At 40.8% G+C, this 16825-nt stretch overlaps 1 protein-coding gene across 1 annotated transcript; it reads right to left on the bottom strand.

The window, feature by feature from the left end:
* Positions 1-302: 302 nt before the first annotated feature.
* On the bottom strand, positions 303-15447 carry diras1b (DIRAS family, GTP-binding RAS-like 1b). The gene is made up of 3 exons (XM_015969680.3): positions 15308-15447; positions 1139-1479; positions 303-811 (listed from the first exon to the last, which is right to left on the bottom strand). The coding sequence occupies exons 2-3, from the start codon at positions 1445-1447 to the stop codon at positions 524-526; spliced, it is 597 nt and encodes a 198-aa protein (XP_015825166.1). The 5' UTR covers positions 1448-1479; positions 15308-15447; the 3' UTR covers positions 303-523.
* Positions 15448-16825: the final 1378 nt, after the last annotated feature.

Below are 16825 nucleotides of genomic sequence, written 5' to 3'. Positions count from 1 at the left end.
CATGTTTATTTACAGCCGAGCCCTCCGTTGTGACTCTGGGACATGGCTGGGGGGCGTGTTTTCTGTTCATGCCATCAGTCTCAAACACTTGTCTTTCCTGGCATGACAAACTCAAAGAAATTCATCAAATAAGCAACTAAGTTGGTCAAATTTGTTACGCCTACATGTCTATCCTACAGTGAGGATGCAGAGGATGGTGGGACACTGAGGGGGAGGTCAGGTGTGAGGAGAGAAGGGCAGATGCTGAAGTGAGACGAGGTGTTATTGATCCAATGGGAGACTTTTTAGAAGTATCACTGCAGGCTTTGATCTGAGCTGCGGCCAAAGCTTCTAACTGCACAATTTTTTTGCTTTTGAATGCACAACCCAAATAAATGAGGGTGTGAATGACAGGATTCCTGTTGCTTTCCAGACATTTTTAAACAGATTGACACATTTGAATGTCTCTTCCATCTCTGCTACCCATCCCAATGTGTATTTCCTCCCCCATTCTTTCCTCCCCTCTCCTCCTCCTCTACCGGATCTACATCACGCTGCATTTGCCCTTCAGCCTCTCAGCACGGGACTGCTTCCCAGAGCGCTTGCCATCGATATTGAGACTCATGTTCCTCTTCTTGTCCAGGTTGAGGAGCTCCTGGAAAAGCTCTGTGACGTTGTGGTTGGTTTTGGCCGAGGTCTCCATGAAGGCGCACTTCCACTGGTTGGCCTGGGCCTCCCCGTCCTTGGTCTCTAACTCCCGATGGGTTTCGTCACTCTTGTTTCCAACGAGCATGATGGGGATGGACTCCACATTGCCCTTTATAGCCAGGATCTACAGAGGGTGGAAAAGACTTGCCGTCATCAATTATCATTTGTCCAAAAAACGCTATATACTGTATCCATTCAGCTTTTGGGATGAAAGACTAAACTACTAAGACATCTTGTCAGAAAAAAGCTCTAGAAGGTGGATTTTAGGACATTCTGATGGAAAATCACCATTTCGATTTGCAAATTACAAAACAAAGGTTCAAACTCTTAAGAACTGATTTCAATTTCCTCCATGTTCTCTGTGTTAAACCCAAAATGATGCTCATATGTTAATGTTTGATCATATTTTCAGACATGTCTGACTGATTTTAGTCATGAACACCACACATACCTGTTGGTAGATGGGTTTGAGCTCCTCCAGCGACTGCTTGCTTGTGATGGAGTAGACCAGGATGAAGGCGTGTCCCTTCGAAATGGACAAGCGCTGCATGGCTGGGAACTGGTGACTGCCTGTTGTGTCTGTGATCTGAAGTGTGCACACGCTCTTGTCGCAGCTGATCACCTGCCGATAGGTGTCCTCCACTGTGGGGATGTAGGTGTCCCTGAAAGTGCCTTTAACAAAGCGCAGAACCAGGGAGCTCTTGCCCACTCCTCCTGCCCCGAACACCACCACGCGGTAGTCGTTGCTCTGCTCTGGCATTCTGCCTCTTCAGGTCTCAGACAGCGTTACACCTGGAGATGGGATGACAGGAAGAGGAAAAATGAAATATGGTCATTTATTTCTAGACACTAAAAACAGCTTAGAAAGCAAGAAAATAACAGAAAACCCATTCTGCTAGGTTTCTAATTATTTTACAAGCCCACTTGGTCTGATTATGAGTCAGAGGACAAATTAGCGAGAAGGAGTCTGCTTGTTTCTCCTGACGCAGACAGTTTTTTGATCAATGCTCTTTACAGAGTTACAGTTCCTCAGGGTCAAACCTCAAAATATCCTGTTTCCTCATTTATCAAGAAAAGTAAACCTTGGAGGAGAAAAATGGTGCCCTTGGATCTCGGGAGAATTATGTCCACACCTTCATTCTGGGAAGACTCTGAAATGTGTGCAAAACAAGAAAGACCCACTTTGAAAACTGTTGTCCAAAACCAAAAAATATCAACTTTTAATATAAAAAAGTTTCCAGATTTAAATCTGTCAGTTTGTTATATTTACATTTGGTTTGGATTCCAGCAAAGAAGATAAACTTTTATATTGAAAATATTTTTTAATATTGTCTTATGGATTCAGCAAAAAATACTTATTATTTAAAGGTCAGAATCTTATTTATTGCCTGTTGCCCCAAGGTGGTAATACATACATACATACATACATACATACATACATACATACATACATACAAGTGGGTTCAAGTCTTTAAAGGGGTCATATCATGGAAAATCCAGTTTTGGGAGCTTTTTTCGCATGCGATATTGCTATTTCCTCATGAAAAACAAAACCCAAACCTCTTTTCAGCTGCATTCATGCATTTTCCTGCTTCAGCTGCAAATTCTGAGTTTTACTAAGAAAATCCTGTAAAGTGCCAATGGAAACTAATCTTGTCATCAGACCCAGTTCCTCTTTAGCTAGCATCTGGCCTGAAACCTGTCTCCCCTGGCCAGCACAGGATATGTTGCTTAGGCAACTGGTGTCATGTAATAGAGTTGGTACTCCGGTGGTTAGAGTGCTAGACTGGAAACCCTTCCAGTTTTTTAAAGAGGGTATTTACATCTGTTGCCTCAAGCATTTTTGCTTATAGTGACGAGTAGCTTTGAATCGGATGTTGTTCCAACACAGCTGAAACATGCTCCTGCCACTTTCTGTTGAAAAAACCCTCCCTGGACTCCTCAGACCTGGCAAACTACAGGCCTATAGCTAAACTCCCATTTTATCTAAGATCCTGGAGAGGATAGTATTTGACCAGTTGAACGCATTTTTGGACAGGCATGGTGTACATGAAGTATTTCAATCTGGTTTTGAAACCCATCACAGTACAAAGACAGCACTCCTAAATGGCTACCGACTCTGGCAAATTTGTCATTCTTGTGCTCCTGGGTCTATCTGCTGCCTGTGACACATTCGATCATAGCATCTTAATTTCCAGGTTGGAGCAGTGGGTCGGAGTCAGAGGTACTGCTCTGGAATGGTTCAAATCTTCTCTGTCATGTCGAAGCATGTCAGTTAATTTATGTCAGTTCTCCTCCTCTGTCACTTCAGTAAAATGCGGAGTCCCTCAAGGCTCCATCTTGGGCCCCCTGCTATTTTCCCTTTATGTGATGCTGCTCAGACAGATATTTCGTCTGCTATGCCGATGACACACAAATCTATTTTAAGGTGAAGAATCTCGATTCCTCTTCCATCTTGCCATTACTGGACTGCCTGAATGTTGTAAAATCCTGGCTGGCATATGACTTCCTGTGACTAAATGAGAACAAGACAGAGGTCATAATTTTTAGCCCCAGTATCTCCAGTGGTGGTGCCAATCTAGAACTTGGCACACTGGAAGTCTTCAGGAACTCTGTAGTGAAAGATCTGGGAGTATATTTAGACTCTCATCTTAACTTTGACAAACAGATGAGCAGTGTTGTTAAAAGCAGTTTTTATAAACTCCAGCTGTTCTCTGAAGTGAGATCTTTTTTATCGACTGATGACTTTAAGAAGTTGATCCACACATTCTTCACCTGTCAGTTGGACTATTGTAACTCTTTATACGCTGGTGTTAGCCATTCAGCCATACCACACTTACAGATAGTGCAGAATGCCGCTGCCAGCTTTTAACATTCACTGGAAGGCGAGATCATATCACCCCTGTCCTTGCTGCACTGCATTGGCTTCCTGTTCGTTTCAGAATTGATTTTAAGATCCTTTTACTGACATTCAAATTGTTGCATGGCCAGGGCCCACCTTACTTGAAGGTTTTATTGCAATCTCATGCTCCTCCAAGGCCATTACGATCTGAGAGTGCTTGTCTTCTGGTAACTCCAAGGACGCGATTAGCACACAGAGGTGATCATGCATTTTCAGCAGTGACTACCAGACTGTGAAACGCTTCCCCTTTTTATAAAACAAGCTTCCTCAGTTGATCATTTTAAGATTCTTTTAAAGTCTCATTTATATTCTCTAGTTCAGTGGTTCCCAAACTTATTTAGCCACGCACCCCCTTCTATGTCCCGACCATGTCGACGCCCCCCCCCCCCCCCCCCACACACACACACACACACATCAGGGCATGGCTCTCTCTCTCTCTCTCTCTCTCTCTCTCTCTCTCTCTCTCTCTCTCTCTCTCTCTCTATATATATATATATATATATATATATATATATATATATATATATATATATGTATATATATATATATATATATATATATATATATATCAGATGTCAAGCTAAACAGAGAGGGTTAAAAAAATTCCCTATCACTTTCATTTTTTAAATAGTAATTAATAAGCATTCGATACCATTACAATTTCCTTTGATTTCATTTTAAATAAATATTTAGAGTGCCCAGGTAGCACATAAACAATGCAATTTAACGGTTTTCTTAAAGTAGGAACGTTTAACCTGTGCGGCCAGAGCGCTCTCCTTCCTTCTGCTCTGCGTAAACCTGAGCTGATCACCTACTTGTGCGTAATCAAATGTCAATAGGGGACAAGATATAGCCATGATGTTCACTTTTGCCTCAGACCAACTTATTGCTGTTTTATGGTGTGGCTGAATCTGTGATCCGCTGTCATGCGGACTGGAACAACAAATGCTGCAGTAACATGAGATGTGGTCAGGTTCATGAGGAGTCACTGGCTGGAGCGGACCCGACTCATCCCAGAAGCTAATATCTTAATTTGACCTTGAATGAAGAATAACCTCTTAAAAGTTTTTATCACGGTGGAGGCAGCACTCGTTTCTGCCTTCAGTCCGACTGTGCGCCGGAGTTAAAGCAGCGTGTGCGCTTATTGAATCTGTGTGTGTGTGTGTGTGCGCGCGCACGCACGGCACAGCCGCTCCAGTCATCGCGTCTCGCGCTATTTAAACCAATGTTGTAAAATTCCTTCTGCCCAGCCCAGATGTGCTCACATGTGCACCCGTGAGCCGTGGTTCCGCTGGAACACGTCTGACCTCTGACAGACGTACTCTGAACTTCAGATCTTCAGCGCGCTGTCAATAGCCTGAATGGGAATCATTTCTTGTTATTTTGTTATATCCACAATGTTCTGTGTGTGAGGTTTACAATGTCAGAACACCTGCATGAGACAGCTGTTAATTACAATCTGCCAGAATGACTCGCCACCTTCAGATTCTTCCAACACCGTTAAAAATGATCAAATACTAAACATATCGGCGTGCGCAGGCCAGAGTGCTGAAGCTCGGCGCATTGTTATTATGAAGCTAGGGCACATGTGGAGGACACGCGCACGTGCAAAAATATACTTGTTTTCAATTACATTTATTGTGCCCGCTTACTTTTTCTTAGGCCCACCCACAAATGAGTTTCTACGCTAATGGTGACATATGACAGACTTCTCTGAGCTCCGCAGCCATTACACTTTTCACCTCGCGCACCCCCTAGCGGCAGCTCGCACACCCCCAGGGGTGCGCGCACCACACTTTGGGAATCCCTGCTCTAGCTTTTACTTCTAAGTGATTTTACATTTTTACTGTTTTTATGTTTTATAGCATAATATTGTGTTGTTATATGTGCAGCGCTCTGGTCAATGAAAATTGTGTAAATGCACAATAAAGTTGAGTTGAGTTGGATGCCTTAACCCCTGCAGTACCATAGCCACTACAGCCCTTGACTCACCTAAGAGTAGGCACATTTTGTCAGAGTGGGCTTGGGCGAGTTTCACTTAAAGTGTTTTATTTTTGGATATTAAATCAGGCTGACAAAAATAATTCGTATTTTAGATAAATGATGTCTCAATAGTGCCAAAGGTAATATTTTATCATATTATGTGCCTACATTTGCCCTGTGTGTGTGCGCGCGTGTGTGTGTGTGTGTGTGTGTGTGTGTGTGTGTGTGTGTGTGTGTGTGTGTGTGTGTGTGTATGTGTGTGTGAGTATGTGTGTGTACAGTATGAACACATAACAAGGGTTAAAAAAATAATTAATGTGAAAATTTAAATAATAATAATAATAATAATAATAATAATAATAATAATAATAGTTATAAAGATGTTAAGTAAGGTTTCACATTTTCCCTTTTGAACACTTTTTCCTTTGTTGTGTTAAAATTCTTGAAACTTCCCGCAAAACTATTAAGATGAAAGATCATACTTGAGGAGATAAATTTTTAAACTAGCTTGTATGACAAAAGAATGGCAAACTACACATATTGAATAATAAAAATAATCACACTAGGTGTGTACCTCTATAGACACACACACGCACGCACGCACACACACACACACACACACACACACACACACACACACACACACACACACACACACACACACAAACAGAGTCTCTTGCTATTTCTGACTTTTTGTGTCTGAACTCAGCAGCTACATTATTTCTCTTCTGCACTTGAACTCTTCCTTCAAGGTGTCATAATCAGACACTCCTCCTGAGCCCTTCAGATGGAACTGTGCTGCTCTTCAGCTGTAATGAAACTCTGGATTGTCGTCAATAATATGTGGAATAAGTGGATTTCTGTCATGCTGGCACAGCAGGAACCAGCTATTGAGGGCAGGGCATTTGTAATTGCATTTTCAGATTGTAAATGACTTAAAGAAAGTAGAGCCAGGGAGTGCCTCCTGAGCTCTGTCGTGTGTGTGTTTGTGCGTGAGTGTGTGTAAGTGACAGAAAGTTTAATACCCAGGTTGCACACACAACCATCGTTTAATTTTCTGGTGAGGCCCTGGCTTCCATTCACATCTCTGAAGCATATCAATTATTTTACTCTGGAGTATAAAAGAAAAAAAACAAAAATAAAAAAAATCTATAAACTAATAATTTGCGTGGATATATTTTGTCTTGATGTTATTTGTAACCTTCCAGCTTCAAGCTGATCAAAGTGTTTCTCTTTTAGATCACAGCAAACTAATATCAGAGAGCAGGATCGTAAAATGAACAGAAATAATGGTGGTTTGTGTTGCCTTGAGCTCTTGGATGTAAGAAGAATTTAAGGTTTGAGCCGTTGGGGTGGCCGACGTGTCTCAATGCAAGTCCGAAATACAGCAAAAACCCAATTTTGTTTGAAATATAACATTTCTTCTCTGGATAATGAATCCAATAACAAAGTGTTCGTATGAAAACCCTGCAGAGAATCGTTTCCGAGCACTAAAGTTCACATTAGCTCCCCCGAGCATCTTTAACATAACTGATTCCTGTTTACCGTTGTTGTTCTGGAACATTCTAATTATTGGTATTTATGATGACAAGCGCTGACTCAGTGGTCTCCTTTAAAAAGCAGCTGATAACTCACCTGTTCAGCTGGCTTTTGCGTGAACTTCATCACCCTCTCCTTATTCTGCTCTTTCTGCCTTTCCCGGGATCCACTGATTTCCCTCTTTCCAAATAATTTTCTCTCTCCCTTTCCTTACATTTTTTTCTCATTTGAACCAAGTTTTTAAATATTTGAAAAAATATATTTTTTACATTTTTAATGTTTTGTTCTTGTGAAGCGCCTGGTGATTTTTACTTTAAGAGGTGGCACATAAAAGATTATTTTCTTTCTTTTTGTGAAACTCACTATTGCTTTTGCCTAAATCCAACCAAGACCCAGATGCACATGGACGGTTTCAGACCTAGCAACAGCAGCTTTGTTATTTCCTGACTTTACTTAATGGTTTAAATCCAGTAACAGATCTCAGAGAAGTGTTTTGCCATCTGCACAAATAATTGTTCCACAAGAATAAAATCACACATCCTACAGTTACCAGGTATCGAACACGGAGGAATACTCCTGGTGATATTGTGCTCTCACATTTCTTACGTAACCCTTTAGGGTCTGTTATTCCCTTTGTCTTTAACCTGCTCCCTGAGCTCCCTCCAGCTGTTTCCCTTTTGCCTCCTTTACGCTCCCTCTCCAGGTCACCATGTTGTATGATCGATCTGTGGTTTTAATCAATGGATCTTGTCTCTCTCAGCCTTGACAGTGTGTCTCTTGGTGCCATGCTTTATATTTTGGCTGTAGATTTCAGCTTCTGTTCATCAAAGCCTTCCTCCGCTCTTCTTTTCCCTCTTTTTTTCACCTGAGCTGAAAATAACCATCTCTCTCTCTCCCACCCTCCCTCGCTCTCTCTCTCTGTCAGCAGCTATAACTACACACACAGGTGCAACCCCACAGTGACACATATACTGCACTTCCACTCTTTAACCATTTTTCCTTGACACTGAGCCTTTGAGATTAATCACACACACTGTCTCCGATGCAAACTGCCGCTTTCTCTTGTTTTTATTTGAAATGAGAGAACTGCAGTTCCTTAATGAATTAATGGGACACTGTGGCATTGCAGCCATACTCCATTAGGAGATAAGTTTGGCACAGACCAATTCCGACCTCTTCTATTCTAGTTAAAAAAAAACATTGTCTGTGTCGATTTTGTAGATAGGGCAATGAAATGTCACCTTTAGCAAAATATATGCACATAATTTGCCTCAGGAGAGCCACTTACGCTGCGGCATAAAAGGAGCACATTAACTAACATCGTACACAATGCCATCCAACAGATCAAGGACCTGATTAAATAGACACCCGCAAAGCAGTCCCATCGTATCTCCTAGGGAAAGGGTTTTAATCAGGGTGCTCATAGAAGGCTGAATACATGGCTATTTGGTGATGAGTGGATCAACAGATTATCAGCTTGAGGTTTTTCTGAAATAGTATGTCCTCTCCTGTCAGTGTGTGTGTGTGTGTGTGTGTGTGTGTGTGTGTGTGTGTGTGTGTGTGTGTGTGTGTGTGTGTGTGTGTGTGTGTGTGTGTGTGTAAAAGGTTGCACACTTGTCGCAGTGTGGGAAACCTGCAGAAAGTTTCCTCAGCTGTCAGACAGTCAGTAGGTGCATGTGTGCAGCGAAGCAGAAGATTCCCTGTTCTCTGCTCTCGGATCAGCTCAAGTCTCTCTGTGTGTGTGTGTGTGTGTGTGTGTGTGTGTGTGTGTGTGTGTGTGTGTGTGTGTGTGTGTGTGTGTGTGTGTGTGTGTGTGTGTGTGTGTGTTTTCTACTGCAGGAATTAATCAGCATTTTTAGCAAGGCAATTTTAAGACTCAGGCCTTTTCATTAGGTTTGAGCAGACTGTGGAGTTTCAGTTCATAAATTTTGATTTGGTCTCACTGCTGCTTCACTGCACTCACACCTGCTAATCTAGAAATCTTGTGGGATTCTTTCTTTAATTCATATTTTTCTAGAAAAAAATAGCTGTATTTTTTTGGTGCAAAAAATGGCAACATATCGTCCTCTTTACAGTCGTTGGATGATGTTATGTCATTTCGTTCCACAGCTGTTTGCTGAAACAACGTCATGTGATTCTGAAAAGGAAAATTCCTCGTTATTTGTTGGTTACTTTTTAACACTTAATTTAAAAGAATATTTTTTATGCAAAGAGATGTTGGAGAATTTTTATTTTGTTGATAATGACTGACTATTCTCTGATTTTGAGTGAGTTTTTTATCCACATTTACAAAAACAGAACAAATCTTCCCTGTAGTTATTTCTAAGAGTGTTGTCTTCCACTATTCTTGCCTAAGGTGTGCCACAGGGTGATGAATTAGGCCCCTTGTTATCTTCTCTATCAAACATTTCAAGCACCTTAAGTAACATTTTTAATTGCTGCTAAGCAGAAACCTTTATCTCATTTAGTCCACATAATGTTCAAAAACTAATATTTTTTCTGCAGTTTAGTATTTTTTACCCCCAAGGAGAAACTGCATGCAAACCTAAATGTGTCACTGAAAGCCATGTGAGAATATTCTCTCTGTTTAGTGGTCAGTTGTGTCTGGTGGGGTAGACAAACAGAAGTATAAATGAAAGAAAAAGGATCTGAGTTTAGTCTGAGCTTTTCTATAACACTGAGAAATCATGCCTGTCCAACCATGAATAAAGAAACGTGACTTGTTGTCCTTCCATTGTAACTCTTAATCCATTTCCCAAAGAATCCTTTGGTGCAACCTTTGGCTCGTCTTACAAGTTGTGGGCATTTATGTTAAATCTCTGGTTCTCTCTTGTTTTTATGACATCTGAGACATTGTTAGGTTTTATTATTGTCTTAAAACGTTAAATTCAGGCATTTACTTTAAACAGTTCTGCAAGGCTTTAACATGTCACACTCTTGCATTGCACTGGCTTCCTACCAACTTCAAAATTCCTTTTAAGCTCCTGGTTCAGTACTTTAGAGCTTGACATGAACAAGTATCATCACACATCAGAAATCTGCTTCTTCTATCCATCACAACAGCATTCTGAGGTTGTGTGATGAAGACATGCTGGCAGTCCTTCACAAAAGCTGAAATCTAAAGAGGAAAGAGTTTATGACTCTCTAGATTGTGGAAGTATCTCCCTCTAAGATCTACGTCTATCGGCCTTAATAATCAACTTTAGATATTGGCCATTGTTAACAAAATTCTTTAATTCAATTCAAGTTTATTTATATAGCGCCAAATCACGACAAGAGTCGTCTCGAGTGTAGAGAAGATGTTCTACATTTAATTAAAAACCATAAAAAGTGAAATATCACAAAAGATGGAATATCACCTTCATGGATCTTTGAGCAAATTTAACCAGAAGATCGGATCTTTTTATTGCAGGGATTGAGCAACGCTTCATATCAACTTCAAGAAAAGAGAGGGAGTCAGGTTTAAAGTTTAAAGATTCATTACTAAACAAATTAAACAAAACTAACTTTAAACACCAGGTGTATGGTGTAACTAAGGTGAAGTAAGACTGAGGACGGTGTATGTGTGAATATGTTCAGAACCAGCAGATCCGGAGAAACGATTAGTTCTGATGGGAGTGAAGATGATGTTTCGCGATAAGCTTTGGTTTGGAGATTTATAACACACATTGAGATGCCATCTGTCGGTCTACGTACCCTTGGCAGAAGTCCCAGTTAGATCAGGAATGTTGAGGTCCAGCTTGACCTCCTCTGGCACCGAAGCCAGTATAAAAGCAGCGGCTGCCGACCAGACCAGTCTTGAGATACTTCCGGGTCACGACAGTTTTATTGGCATCTAGCGAGACCCAAAAAGGGGGTCGTGATGGTTCAGCTTTTATTCTGAAAGGAACCGTTGCAGCAGGTGGGACATGCAACAGATTTAATCTAGCTTGTCGTTAGGTTCTTTCGGCTGAAGAGGAAAGTTACAGATTGGCCACTCCGACAACTTCTCTAGAACGCTTGAACTGAAGTTAAGATGACGTGGGCATACTTTTATAATTTGGATGTTTTGATTTACGGTCGAATAAAAAAAGGACAGATTTACCAAGCACCAACAAAACCACGCCTCGCGTCAGATCTGGAAGGCTCTGATTGGATCAGAAAAAGGAAATGTGTCATATGACTTAACATTACGTGGATGAGAATGTCTAGTGGAAATATTTAAAGTTATATTACTTATTGTAATACTACTGATCATAAACATTGTCATTTCACAGATTGGTTCCCATTTTATTATTGGACTAACACTTTGTTTGATTAGCTTATTAAAATAGAGAAAGAGTTTTTCTGATTTATTAAAAAGAAAGTATTCATCTTCATTCTTCTCTCGAGCTGGAAAATAAGAAACAGTTTAGAAGCAAAGCATGAGACCTTGAGCAATATATCATGCAGATTAGTTCTGTGTAGCAGAGCAAAACTGAGCAGGGTCTTTTAGGTCAGAAATGGACAATTCATCACGCTACACGAGGCACTTCACATAATAAACATCCCAATACAGCTCAGGTCATTAAGCCAATTAGTTAAAAGTTTCCTATATAAGGAACCCAGCAGATTGCATGGAGTCACTGACTAGTGTCAGAGTCTTTACAGCAATCCTCATACTAAGCAAGCATGTAGCGACAGTGGAGAGGTATCGGCATCGGCCTAAAAAATAAACATATCGGTCGGCCTCTAATGTTTTTACTTTCTGAAGCAGTTTGTGATATTTACCTTGACAGGTGGTGTTTTTTGTCTTACTAGCCATCAAGTGATAGATAAAAAGATTTCTTCGATTTAACGTGATGAAAAAATGTTCCAAATGTAACAAAATGTTCAGAAAGGAAAAGTTCAGGAATTCCTGAACCCTGTAAAGCACGTGTTTCATACAGGTTTTTTCACAGATGTACTGAGTAAGCATATTTCTAAAAATATCAAACAATGGTGTTACTGCCTTTTGTTTGAATGAAATTCATACAATGTCTCAGAAACACTAAAGTGAGATAAAACCATGTGAACTTTAATAAAAGCGTGTTTGCTGTTTTTCATGATTAACATCATTTTGACAGCTGACTCAGTCCTTAATCTGTGCAATTCTTTATAACTGATGCCATAAATAAAATTAGATTGTTCCTTTTGAGTTGCCTGCAATGCATCAATAAAAACATTGAGATCAGACTAGATGGAGGGATGACTGACCGTGCTTCTCATCTGTGGCAGTCTACTGCAACAAGTATGAGTTTGTCTGATAGAGCCTGAAACATCTTAACTTATAAGAGATCATTGCTGAGCTTAACCTCCTCTGTGCTTGTGTCCTGTTCTGCTGTGACCTAATTCTCAGCACTTAAAACAGTCTTTGTGTTAAGAGCATTTGGACCCTGAAGCCTCCTGCAGATGCACCTGGTGCATGTCTTTTTCTCAGCATGAACCTGTAGGGGTTACGTTTGACCAACCATAACTGACCAGAAGATCTAACAGAAGACAACGTCTAACAGAGGTAGTGTTCAGATGTTCCCTTTCATATTTACTTCTCCTGATGACAGCATTAACTATTTTGGCATTGACAAAAAAAAAAACAACAAAAAAAACATTCAGCTACTTGAAGAAGCCAAAAAGTATTTACAAAAAATTTTACGAAATTGTTTCTTCATTCACTCAAATTGTTGAATCGGGTCACAAACAGCAAATTTCAAGGCAATATTTTATGAGAAAAAAAATACTAAACATTTAAGATTTACAGTTAAAGATCTTTATCACGCTTTACTTACACCCCATTGCAATAAAAGTCAAAATTAAAACACATAATAAAATGAGCCTTTCAGCACCAATTCACGAGGAAAGCATTTCCTTTTGGAGCAGATTGATTCCTGAGATGTAATCAAGCATTGTACCTTTAATCACGCTGCTTCTGATGCAGCAGTCAGTGCCGGAGTGTGTATTAGTACTGAGTATTAGTGCTACCTCGGGATCCCCGGGTTGCTCCTTCTGCTCTCTCCACATGACCCTGCTAATCCCTCAGCCTGTCAGTCTGAGACACACACACAGAAAGACACACACACACACACACACACACACACACACACACACACACACACACACACACACACACACACACACACACACACACAGAGAGAGCTAATGGTAGCAGCAAGGACACTCTGTTTGCAGCACTACTTATAGAGCTTCTCTTATTTTTTCATTTGTGTCATGACGGTGTGTTTTTAGATCATATTTTGCCCCGACATGGCTGAACAATAATTACAGACCAGTGATGCATGCTTTAGAAGAATCCTCATAACAAATTATTCAGAAATGACTCTAATGGACTGAGAGGATTAACCCCCTCAGGCTCAACATAAGTTTGCATAAAAAGACAAACAACTAAGTCCTTCAGGGGTACTTCTGAGTTAAACAATGCTCATGAAATACGTATGTGGAGTAACCAGGTAGGTAGGTTTTAACGTTGCAAATTTGCAACACCTGCCTCCAGAGGGTTAATAATAAAAATACAACTTGATCCCGGTTTGATGAGGTAAAAATGGGAAACAACTGGTGAACATCAAACACTGATGAGCGAAAACAGTAAATTACAAACAGCAATTACAAATAATTATGCCAAAATCAGTCAGTTTTATTTTATAGGCATAACATTAACAGTTTTATATTTTTAAAGGGTTTCCCGTGCTCAGCATGAGTAATAGTTTAGGAATTGCTTCTTTTTACTGCAAGGAAACACTTTTAAAGGATTTAATAATACTTTATAGACACCATAAAGTACTGATACTTTTTAAAGGATAGTCATTCTGTAAAATTGGTACTTGTAGATTAATTAGGTCAAAAAGATATAAATTAATAAATTATCTATTCTAATGATTAGAATACAAGTTAATGATTGGACCATGCAAGCATCTAAAATGTAAATGTTTGTTTTAGAATAAACCTGTTTAGGTTTTTGATTAGAGTCACAAGACGGTTTTTTTTGGGGGGGGGGGGGGGGGGGGTGTCACGCTTTTGTCTTCACATCACTCAACAGGTTTCTGCTCCAAAAACTTTATCACTTCACCAGCTTCCATCATCCTCATCATCGTTACAACCAGCTCCTGCATCACCAACACCAATTCTTCACTTACGCGCGTGCCTGTTCCCAAGTATTGAGTCATTCCTTCATCCTGCCCCGGTAGACACAAGTGTTGTTATGCAACTGTACCGTGACAGTTCCAGGCAGACAGACAGGACATCAGCATCTCTCCATCCTCTCATCCTTCAACGCCACATATCTGCGCTACTCTCAGCCACATGCGCTTTTTTTAAAGCTTTACTCACGGGATTTACTGCTACATTCTCTTTCACCCCCCACCCAACACACACACACACACACACACACACACACACACACACACACACACACACACACACACACACACACACACACACACACACACACACACACACACACACACACGACTAACAATCCTTACAGGACGTTGGGTCACATGAACACACGCACATAAGGGGCCTGAATGGTTCACAGCTCGTTTTGCATGTCATGGTGGACCCCCTCTCCAGCCGTGACACAAACAAAAACAGCCAGTTGGACGTGGAGGAGGGGACACCAAAGAAACTCGCGTCCAGATGGAGGATTAAGGATGACATTTGCCTAAGAAATCAGGTTTTATGCGTCACGTTGCGACGGCCTCGTGATTAAATGCAGATCATGGTGTTGCGTCTTCACCTTGGCTGCAGTCATGAAGGGATGGCAGTCGGTCCTCAGATTGGTGCCCAACGCCATTACAGACGAGACCACCCTACTCTCGGTTCATTCATAAATACCAGAGGATCGCCATCTCGCAGCGGTGCATCATGCAAGTCGCAGCGCGCACCCCTCCCTCTACCTGCCTTTAACTTATCAAAGCCATTAAAAATCTCGACAGCACACACACGCTCTGCTGCTAATGCTCTGCGAAGTGCGAACATATAGGCAACCATAAATTCATACGGTTGAGATGATCTGATGAGAGCTGATAAGAGTCGGTTTGGGTTATTATTAAATAAGTAAATAAATAAATAACGAAAAGCAATTCCTGTGCGAGCAGCATCCAGTCAAGCAGAGGAACCACGGTTACGCCACTAAACAGCTTTAATCTCCAAGACGCCTGGCCTGGAAGAGCTGCGTCTCCATACCTGGTCGTGATGTGGACTTCAGGTCCGCTTCAGGCTCGTCCTCGGCTCGGAGGGATCAAACACAAACTCCGAACGCGTCTTAAAGCATTTTACGAGGCTCATGAAGAGCTCATGTCGTCCAATCTCCAGCACCACCACCGCGGCAGACACACTCACGCACACACACGCAGTCAGTCACACACGCACTACCCCCGTCTCTCTCCCTCCTTCACGCAGATAGGACGTGGGAGGTGCTATTCCCTCTCTTTTGTCTGTCCTCACTGGATTTTCCCTTCACTTCCTAAAACGTGGGACGCGATAAAGAAATTAAGTCACGAAGAAAATTTGGCTAACAGAGAGCAACTTTTACAAGAGAAAATGCATCATCAGCAAATGTTTGATAAAACATTGAGTAATTGAGACAGATCACAATGAAGTCAGTCATGAAACTAACGGGAGAAAAAGGATTTGAAACTGCAGAAACTGAACCAAATGTGACTATTTGAAAAATGTTATTTTACTGTCAGACTAAACCCATGACTATGTAACTGTGATGTTAGAGATAAGAGGTTTAATAACTGACAAAAGAAAGCATCACAAACCAGCACCATGGACAGCGACCTCGGAAATCTATACAGCTGTCTATATAAGCACATTAAATCTATTTGTTAGACAAAATATGAACATGTATTATGAACATATTATACTGACTGACTGAGCTCATTAAACCAGTAAGTACTCCAATATTTTATCAGGATGCACCAAAATAATTTCTAATCAAGTAATGTACATCTAAACACTTTGTCTTCGTTATTGAGTAATATTGTATTCATGTGTACGCCTCTCCCTGGAGCTTAAAAAAAAACATGTCAGAGCAGACCTCTTCCTGTGAGCTTTGTTGTTTGTACGTGACGCTATGACTCACCAACTCTGTCCAGTCCGCATTGCGTTTGTCTCCCTCTTTCGGCCAGTTGGAGAACTGCAGGAAGTGCAACAAAGCACACGTCTGTTTTTCTCAGAGAGAGCTAAGTCAAGTTTCCCTGCTGAATTTCAATGTTATATCAGTTAGTAGCTCATTATTTTTAAAAAGTCTTGTACTTAATTTGATAATGATAGAAAAAACTGAGGTGATTCTGAACGTTTTGCAAAAATAAACCTGCAGAAAATCAGTGTTCTTGCTATAACTGGCACTTATTTAAAAATACAAAAAGTCATAAATATATGTTGGGATCATGGTTGGGATCCATAAAAGTTGGATTTATAAATAAAGGGATTTTTAAAAATGGAATGGCCTTTGAGAGGCAGCAGAAACTCACTTTTTTCATCTTACCATTACAGCATGCACTTAGACTAGGACCAAACCTCACAGTTACACCATGCAATCATTGGTTTCTGGGTTCCATTTTGAATAAAATCAATAAGCTCTTGGCCATCCGTGGCTGAAACACAATAAAATGCACAGCAGACACATCTTCACAGAAGCCATTTCCAGATGGGTGCTCTCCTCTCCCTCTGGTGATGTGTGACCAGCATGCTGGC

Source organism: Nothobranchius furzeri, chromosome 18 (genome assembly GCF_043380555.1).
Source record: "Nothobranchius furzeri strain GRZ-AD chromosome 18, NfurGRZ-RIMD1, whole genome shotgun sequence".
Taxonomy (NCBI): Eukaryota; Metazoa; Chordata; class Actinopteri; order Cyprinodontiformes; family Nothobranchiidae; genus Nothobranchius; species Nothobranchius furzeri.
The sequence above is the reverse complement of the archived record's forward strand: the minus strand, read 5'-3'. Positions and strand labels throughout refer to the sequence as shown.